We start from the raw sequence: 10,354 nt of genomic DNA, 5'->3' as shown, positions 1-10,354 counted from the left end.
ACAACCAATAAAAATAACCAATACAAATACAAATACAAATAATAATGAATTACCAATGTTTTTGGTTGATTGTTTTTTTAAACAATGGACTATTGTACTTTCACCATATCATTTATCGATTATTGATAGTTTTATTTCAAATTTTAATAAACCAATTCAAAAGTCGACAACTACGACAACAACAACAACAACAACAACAAATTCAATACCAAACATTAAAACAAAAAGACAATCTATATCAAAAAATAGTTCAAATCAATTATTTAATTTAAATTTAAAATGGCAATCAATTAAAATATATATACATAAGGATAGAAAGGAGAATTATTATAATGAGTTCATACCAATGATGGTTATAGATAAATTAAATCCACCACAACCTCCAAAAAGAGATTATTTAGCACTTAAACTATTTGATATTAATTATAGTTTAAAACAACAAAATCAAATAAAGAAAATGAATTTAACAATTTCAAAACTACTAATAACAAATTATAATGTTAATAGTACTTGTGGTGAATTAATAAATTTAGAAATTATAAAAATGCCAATTTCATCAAATTCACCAAATTCATCTTCATCATCAATTGTATCAAATTTATCTTCAAATTCTTTAAATAAATTAGTTAATTCTAATACTAATAATAATAGTAATCAATCTTATTCACCACCATTACAAATTCAACAACAACAACAACAACAACAACAACAACAACAACAACAACAACAACAACAACAACAACAACAACAACAACAACAACAACAACAACAACAACAACAACAACAACAGATTAATGAATTTAATTGTAATATAATTTTTGAAGAATCAAATATGATATTAGATATTCAAATTAAAGATGAACTAAATTTAATTATGGATCCATTTTTATTATTATTTTTTAATTCTTTTACTAGTGAAATGAAAAAGGTTGAAAAAGAAATAAAAGAAGAGAAAAGGTTACATAAACTTTATTTAAATAGAATTGAAAAACAAAATATAATTAAAAATAATATTCTAAAGAAACAAAAAGATCAACAATTAAGATTACAGAGAAAAGAATTACAAAAACAAAAACAATTACAACATCAAAGACAACATCAATCAAGTGATTATTATTATCCACATGAAGTTGATTATTATGATTCTGATGAAGATGGTGATGAATATTATTATCATGAAGGTGATTCTTTTAAAAATAATCAAATTAATAATAATAATAATAATATTAATAATGAAAATAATAAAGAAAATCTTACCCAATCAAATAATAATAATAATAATAATAATAATAATAATAATAATAATAATAATAATAATAATAATAATAATAATAATAATAATAATAATAATAATAATAATAATAATAATAATAATAATAATAATAATAATAATAATAATAATAATAATAATAATAATAATAATGATAATAATGATGAAGAACAAGATGAAATTGAATCATCATCAATTCAATTTTCATTACAAAGTTCAGTGATTAGGTTTAAAGTTAAATTTCCTTCATTTGAATTTATACCAAATTCTTTGGTTATTGATTTAAAAGATCAAAAGAAATTTAAATCAACATTTTTTGAAATTCAAAAGAATTTGAAATTATTAACCAATCAATTGGAAATTAGCTTCACTCAATGTAAAATAAACTCAAATATAATTAAGGATATACCAGATGTAAAATGGTTTATTGATTTTGAAAATTTATCATTACTTTTAAAGGATATCAATACAAATACAAGTGGTAATAATTATAATAATAATAATAATAATAATAATAATAATAATAATAATAATAATAATAATAATAATAATAATAGTAATAATAATAATAATATCAATAGTATTATAAACATTATAACTAAAAATGATTCAGACTCTTTTAATCCAGTTCCAATTGAAATTACTGTAAGAGGATTATTAAATAATAAAAATACAGGTAATGATAGTAATAAAGATGTTGATGATCATCAAGATAATGGTATAGAAAAAGATGTAGAACAGGGTCAAGAAGATAAAGAAGATATAGATAATATAGATTATAGTGGTGGTGGTAGTGGTGCTAATATTATCACCAATGACGATAGTTATGATGATATAGATGACGATAGTGACATATTTGAAATGACCAATGACGATATCGATATGTATGATATTGAAGGTGAAGATAATGTTAAAATACCTCAAAATATTCCTCAACCACAATTACCATCACCTCCAACACCAACACCAATACCACCACAACAACAACAGCAACAACCACAACCACCATCACAACAGCAGCAACAACAACAAAAGCAACATCAACAAGGTAATACAAGTCCAAACTTTTCACATTTTAATCCATTTTCAAAATCATCAGAAAAACATAAAGGTCCATTTTCAACATTTGTGTCAACTAGTGAGGGTGTTTTTGATAGTTGGCCAGACGAAGCTGAACAAGAGGAAATAAATATTTTTAGACATTCCTCAATTGAATCATCAAGATATGCAATTTATTTAATTATACCATTCCTTCAATTAAAATTAACAAAATCACAATATCAATCATTAATTCAATTATCACAATCCTATAGTAAATTAATTGATTATACTACAATACCAAAATCTTCAGTGTCATCATTCATTAATAATAATAATAATAATAATAATAATAATAATAATAATAATAATAGCAATAATTCAACAAGTTCAACACCAATGTATACCCCTAATACTTCATTACCAACTACACCAAGTTCTAAAAATAGTAATAGTAATTTATATAATCCAACTGATATGCCTCACATATTACCAAGATCTAAAAATGGTTCACCACAAGTTAAAAGTTTTAATAATAATAATAACAACAATAATAATAATGATTATAATAATTATTCAACAGCGACACCAAGTAGTGTAGTTTCACCAATTGAAGAGGTTAGTTTATTTTCATTGATGGTTGTAATAAATTCTGGTTCTTTTATAATTCAAGAAGATGCTCCAAAATCTTCATTTAGTAATAGTAGAAATAATAGTAGTAATAATATAAAGGGTCAACAATACCAACCACCACCACCACCACCACCACAACAACAACCATGGTATCAATATGAATTAAGTTTTGAAAAGTTTGAAATTTTTAATGTTTCTCAATATTATGGAAGGGATATTAGTTTTGTTAGTTCAATGGTTAGTAAAGTTAAATTGACAGAATTAAATTTAACTTCAAAAGATAATAAACCATTACCAATAATCTTTAAAACAATTTCCCAAGAAAGAAATTCAACCGATCAAATGATATCAGTAACAATTTCATTCAATAGAGATACCACTGGTTTTTTAGATGATAATATTCATGGTAATATTTATTCTTTTGTTTTTAAAGGTGTAACAATTTATCATAAATTAAATACACAATGGTATTCAAGAATTTCAAACTTTTTTAATGATTCAACTAATAATAATAATAATAATAATAATAATAATAATAATAATAATAATAATAATAATAATAATAATACAACATCTAATGAAAATCCAAAGGATAAAGAAGAAGAAAAAGAACAAGAAGAAGAAATTGAAGAAGAAAAAAGAAGAAAAGAAGAAGAAATTAAAAAAGAATTATTAAAAAATAGAGAAGAAGAAGAAGTAAATAATACACAATCAAGATATTTTATTAATTTCGTTGATACTTCAATTTCATATACACCATCAGATAATTTATCATCAGCAGCAGTTTTATTCTTTTCAGATGTTAAGTTGAAAATACCAACAAGTGGATTCTTTTCATGTATAGGTCAAAATAGTTATATTTATGTAATGGATGATATTCAATTTTTAAATTTAAATAAACCAAATTCGAAATCTTCCTCTTCAAACTCAATTTTAAATTATTGGAAATATTTAGGTTATGTACCAGTTGTACATTTAGATTATATAGAATTTGATATTACTAATAGTAGTGATAATGATCATTATCCATCATTAAAGGTATATTTAAATCTATTAATTATTTTTTATTTTTTAATTTTTAATATATTTATTAACCCCATATCTTTTTATATATTTATATAGATCGATTATAATCATAATTTATTATCAATTAATGCATGTTCAGATTCATTTTATATTTTAAATCAATTAATTAATAATTTCTTGGGATTTGATTTACCAATTGCAGAAGTTGCTGATTTAATAATTACTCAAGGTATTGGTTCAGAATTAAATTTAAAAGAGAGTATTGATATTTTAATTAATGAAGATACATTTAGACAAACAGCAGAACAACTTCAAAAACAACAGCAGCAGCAACAACAACAGTCATATTCTAGTAATAATATAAATTTATCATCATCCCCATCTGGAGGTCCCACTATCAATAGTAGTAATAATAATAATAATAATAATTCAAATTTATCATCATCTCCATTAGTACCAGGTGCAATTAATTTCGAATTTGAAGAAGTATTAAGAGGTGATGGAAATAATGATTTTAGTGATGATGATGGTAGTTCATCAGTTTATGAATATTATTCACCATTGGATATGATGTCTTCAAATAGTAAATTATCAGAGACTGAATCAAATTGTTCAGAGAATCAAATGATTAATGAAATTCATGATACCATTTCATCACATACTGGTTCATTTAGTAATTTACCAATAATGGGTAGCATTATGATTGAAGATTATGATCATGATAAATTAGAAACATATCCACCATCATCAACTACTCAAATGTATCCTCATAGAGATTTTTATAATGATATTGATCCACCTTCAATTCAATTACAACAACAACCAACACAATCATCATCATATCAGCCACAGCAACACCAACAACAACAACAACAACAACAACAACAACAACAACAATTTAATTCAGTTAATGATGGATCAGTAACTTGGATTGATTCAACAAATCAAAATAAATCAATTGAACCTGTTGAAAATTATATATCAAATCCAGATGAAGACCCATCAGAAGATTGTCCATTACCATCACATTATCCAAAATCTGCAAGTAAAATGTCATTTAGGAAGATGAATTTGTCTATAAAAATTTTCAAAGGTTTAGATTGGGAAAGAGAATCAACAATCATTGAACCATCTTCACCTTCTTCACTCGCTGGTGGAAAAGAGAAACAACAATCTCAACAACAACAACAACCTCAACATAAATCTGGTAGAGATCAAAATTGTTTTGTTGAATTTATTTTATCAAATGTAAATATTAGAATTGATAGATTCGATGATAATGAATTGTATGCTAAAAGAATGTCATTACATATTTCTGATGTTACAATAATGGATCATATACCAACTTCACTTTGGAATAAATTCTTATGTTCCGATACAAATGTTACCAGATATCAACAGTCACCAATGATAAAGATTCTATTTGAAACTGTTAGACCAGATTTAGCCAGACCATTACTTCAAGAGAATAGATTAAAAGTTTTAATTTTACCAATTAGATTTAATATTGATCAAGATACTGTCTCTTTTATGGTTAATTATTTCTCATATAAACCACCTTCATCACCATCACCAATTCAACCATCAATAGTTATTGAATCACCTAGATCTACAAATAATAATAATAATAATAATACTTCAGTATCTCCTCAAAATGTTTCACCAAAAATTAATAATATAACAACTACAACTACAACAACATCGATAACTACCAATACTACTACAACAGTAACATCATCAATTTCACCAAATAGTTCAATTATTTCACCATTATCTACAAGTCAAACTTTTACACCAGGTGTTTCATCTTCATCACTTTTGAATTCATCAGGTGGAAATTCAATATCATCTGTAACATCATCATCATCATCATCAATAAATACAACTAGTTCAAATGTAACACCAATTCCAATTAAAAAGAATTCATCATCATCATCATCATCATCACAAACTATAAGTAGATCAATACCAGAGGATAAAGCACAAACTACAGATAAAGAATCACAAGAGATTACCTACTTTCAATCGGTTGAAATTTTACCAATTAGATTAAAGGTTGATTATAAACCTAAAAAAGTTGATTATCATAGTCTCACTACTGGTAACTATGCTGAACTTTTAAATCTTTTACCATTGGAGGGAGCCATTTTTAATCTCTCTAAATTAAAACTTAATGGTGTTGGTGGTTGGAGTGCCTTGTTTAATCAAATCGCAAAAATTTGGGTTCCACACATTATTCAAACTCAACTATTAGGTTATGTATCTGGTGTTAGGGGTTTAAATTCATTGGTTCATATCGGTGAAGGTTTAGCAAATTTAATAATACTTCCTTATGAACAATATAAAAAAGATGGTAATATATTAAAAGGTATAAAACGTGGTACAACAACATTTTTAAAAAATTTAACTGTTGAAACTTTATCAATGGGTGCAAAAGTTGCTGTTGGTACTCAAGGTTTATTAGAAACTGCTGATAATGTATTATCTTCACCAAAACAACAACATAGTCAACATCATAGTCAACATCAACATTCTCAATATCATCACCAATCATCATCATCATCATCATCAACTCAAAAACATCATTCATCATCATCACATGGTAGATTTAAAAATCATCAATCAATTCTTCATTCATTTAATTCACCAACACAACAATTGTCACCAGCTTCAATTCAATCATTAAATCATCATTTACAAAATCATCATGGAATTAGTAAATTTTCAGATCAACCAAATGATACAAAAGAAGGTATTCAACATGCATACGAAAGTGTATCTAGAGAATTAAAATCTGCCGCCCACACTATCATTGCTATACCAATGAAAGAATATCATCAAAAAGGAACAAAAGGTTATGTGAAATCAATAGTTCAAGCGGTTCCAATTGCTATTATTCGTCCAATGATTGGTATAACTGAAGGAGTTTCAAAAACCTTACTTGGTGTTAGAAATCAAATTGATCCAAATAAAAAATTAGAAATGGATAATAAATATAAATAATAATAATAATAATAACAATAGTTAAAAATACTTTTATATATATATTTAGAAAAAGAAAATAAATAAATTATTTTTATTTTATTGATTTTTTAAAATATTTATATTGTATATTAAATATCTTTACGTTTTAAAGTTAATATACAATTTTTATTTTTTTATTTTATCAGTCCTGCAATTTCCAAATGAAACAATTGATAGACAATTGCCAATTAACCCATTACTGCCATCAGGTATTAAACTCCCTTTTTTCCCTGCACTGCTGAAAATTTTCACTACAGTTGGGAAAAAAAAAATCTGCTTATTTTCACAGACCAATAATTAAAAAATAAATTATATTTTGATTAGAAAAAGGTAAATTATGTAATGTATAATTTTATTTTTATAGATAAAAGTGCACAAAAAAAAAAAAAAAAAAAAAAAAAAAAAAAATCGAATCAAACCAAATAAATAATGTCAAAAAAATTAAAATCTTTCGAAAGATTTGAACATATTTTATTATTACTCGTTTTTTAAAATGTTTTATTGTTTATTTGTTTATTTATAATAATTTAATGAAATCAAATGTTTGAACATCGTTAGTATTGGTTACAGATTTGAAAGTGATAACGATATTACCAGATTCAAATGACCATGACCAATGAGCGTTCAAGTTAGCATCATGTTTAATGACGATTGTATGATTTGTAGTTGCTTCTTGAACTGCTTCTAAGATCATTTCATCAGCACAACGTTTGGCGAGATTAGCAGCTACCTTTTCGACGATACCAGCAAAGATATGACCAAAACTATTCTTTAAATCATCTGCAACTTTTGGATAAACAGTTTCTAATGATGATTCATCAATTGACCAATCTGATGATGATTTTAATGCTTTTTTAACTGCTGATAAATTATCTTTCATTTTTTGTTCGTTTGTTTTAATATTTAAACGAGTCATTAAAGTATAAACACCTTGAGTTGGAATGATTGTTTCTAATTTGAATGTGTTAACATCATTTGTGTTACAAATCTTTGGACGGAATAAAATTCTACAATCACCATTCTCAAATTGATATTTCCAATAGGATTCCAACTTTTCGTCAGCACAAACAAAAACAAATTTCTTATTTGGAACAGCTGCTAAAAATGCTTCTTTAATTAATGGATCTGCACCGACTTTTACCATATTCTTTGCAAGATTACCAACTACATCTTTGTAAAAGATACTTCCACAACTATTAGTAACCCATGAATCGTTACATTTAGTAATAATATCTTCAAAATCAAATTCAATTGAAAATGGTTCACCCAATGATTTTTCGATTGATGCTAAATTAGTTTTTAAAGATTCTTCATTATCTTTTAATGATTTTCTAAAAATAAAATAAATTTATTTATTAATAAATTTTTATTAATTTTTATATGAAATATTATTATTATTTTTATTTTTATTATTTATTTTTACCTTGAGGTTAAGGCGAGAGGCATTTTAAGAGTTTTTTTTTTATTATTATTAAAATATTATTTATTAGTTTGTTTTGTTTTGAATTATTTGATAATTAAAAAAAAAAAAATTTCCATTTTATACTTATAAAAATAGAAAAAAAATAGATTAAAAATCCAGAAATATTTAAAAATATTAAATAACAAATAAAATAATTAATTTTAAGAATGTAATTGGAATGATTTTTTTTTATAAAAAATATCTGGATTTTGGTTTTTATATTATTTTTTTTTTATTTTTTATTTTTTTTTGTTTTTTTTTTTTTATTTTTTATTTTTTTTTGGATAGGGGTATCGTTAAAAAAAAAAAAAAAGAAAAATATAATGATATCTTTTAATTCTTTATAATACTTGATGTAATGAATAAATAGTGTTTGAATTATCTTAATTTCAAAAAGAAAAAAAAAAAAAAAAAAAAAAAGATAATCTACTTAATATTTTATCAATACTTTTTTTAGTTTTTTATCTATTATACACTCTTTTTTAAAATATAATAATAAGATATTATTTTTAATTTTAATTTATTTTGTTACACAATGAATTATAATTCATTTTTTTTTCTTTTTTTTTTTTGGATAAAATTATTTATTTTTATTATTTGTATTTAAAGGAGTTTAAAATAAAAAATAGTTTAACATATCGATTATTATTAAAAAAAAAGACTTTGAACAATAAAAAACAAATAAAAAAAAATCAACAAACAATCACCTTTTTATACTTAATTTATTCTTTATTTTTTAACAATGTGTTTTAATTATTAATAGCTTTTTTTGTTTATTTATAATAATTTAATGAAATCAAATGTTTGAACATCGTTAGTATTGGTTACAGATTTGAAAGTGATAACGATATTACCAGATTCAAATGACCATGACCAATGAGCATTCAAGTTAGCATCATGTTTAATTACGATTGTATGATTTGTAGTTGCTTCTTGAACTGCTTCTAAGATCATTTCATCAGCACAACGTTTGGCGAGATTTGCAGCGACCTTTTCGACGATACCAGCAAAGATATGACCAAAACTATTCTTTAAGTCGTCAGCAACTTTTGGATAAACAGTTTCTAATGATGATTCATCAATTGACCAATCTGATGATGATTTTAATGCTTTTTTAACTGCTGATAAATTATCTTTCATTTTTTGTTCATTTGTTTTAATATTTAAACGAGTCATTAAAGTATAAACACCTTGAGATGGAATGATTGTTTCTAATTTGAATGTGTTAACATCATTTGTGTTACAAATCTTTGGACGGAATAAAATTCTACAATCACCATTCTCAAATTGATATTTCCAATAGGATTCCAACTTTTCATCAGCACAAACAAAAACGAATTTCTTATTTGGAACAGCTGCTAAAAATGCTTCTTTAATTAATGAATCTGCACCGACTTTTACCATATTCTTTGCAAGATTACCAACTACATCTTTATAAAAGATACTTCCACAACTATTAGTAACCCATGAATCGTTACATTTAGTAATAATATCTTCAAAATCAAATTCAATTGAAAATGGTTCACCCAATGATTTTTCAATTGATGCTAAATTAGTTTTTAAAGATTCTTCATTATCTTTTAATGATTTTCTAAAAATAAAATAAATTAAATTATTAATTAAAATTTATATTAATTATTAAATGAAGCATTATTATTATTATTATTTTTATTATTAATTCTTACCTTGAGGTTAAGGCGAGAGGCATTTTAAATGTTTTTTTATTAATATTTAAATATTATTAGTTTAAGGTTTTTGTTTTGAATTATTTGATAATAATAAAAAAAAAAATATTTACATTTTTATACTTATAAAAATAGAAAAAAAATAGATTAAAAATCCAGAAATATTTAAAAATATTAGATAAAAAATAAAATTATTAATTTCAAGAATGTAATTGG

General features: G+C 23.8%; 3 protein-coding genes across 3 annotated transcripts in view; 1 reads left to right on the top strand and 2 right to left on the bottom strand.

The window, feature by feature from the left end:
• The window catches only part of DDB_G0277419 (hypothetical protein), a gene marked incomplete at both ends in the record, with an annotated part of 8,042 nt that extends 1,072 nt beyond the window's left edge, over positions 1–6,970 (top strand). The window contains 2 exons of the mRNA XM_637533.1: positions 1–3,979; positions 4,064–6,970. The exon at positions 1–3,979 is cut by the window's left edge and continues 697 nt beyond it. Of these exons, the coding sequence (XP_642625.1) occupies positions 1–3,979; positions 4,064–6,970 (6,886 nt within the window). The remainder of the gene's footprint in view (positions 3,980–4,063) is intronic.
• A 538-nt stretch (positions 6,971–7,508) lies between these two features.
• On the bottom strand, positions 7,509–8,437 carry DDB_G0277421 (hypothetical protein; the record flags this gene model as incomplete). Its single annotated transcript, XM_637532.1, has 2 exons — positions 7,509–8,322; positions 8,415–8,437. 2 exons carry the CDS (start codon positions 8,435–8,437, stop codon positions 7,509–7,511), a joined length of 837 nt encoding a protein of 278 aa, XP_642624.1.
• A 793-nt stretch (positions 8,438–9,230) lies between these two features.
• DDB_G0277423 (hypothetical protein) lies at positions 9,231–10,161 on the bottom strand (the record flags this gene model as incomplete). The annotated part of the gene is made up of 2 exons (XM_637531.1): positions 9,231–10,044; positions 10,139–10,161. 2 exons carry the CDS (start codon positions 10,159–10,161, stop codon positions 9,231–9,233), a joined length of 837 nt encoding a protein of 278 aa, XP_642623.1.
• Positions 10,162–10,354: the final 193 nt, after the last annotated feature.

The sequence above is a fragment of the Dictyostelium discoideum genome (genome assembly GCF_000004695.1).
Source record: "Dictyostelium discoideum AX4 chromosome 2 chromosome, whole genome shotgun sequence".
Classification (NCBI taxonomy): domain Eukaryota; phylum Evosea; class Eumycetozoa; order Dictyosteliales; family Dictyosteliaceae; genus Dictyostelium; species Dictyostelium discoideum.
This window is presented reverse-complemented; position numbering and strand designations above follow the sequence as displayed.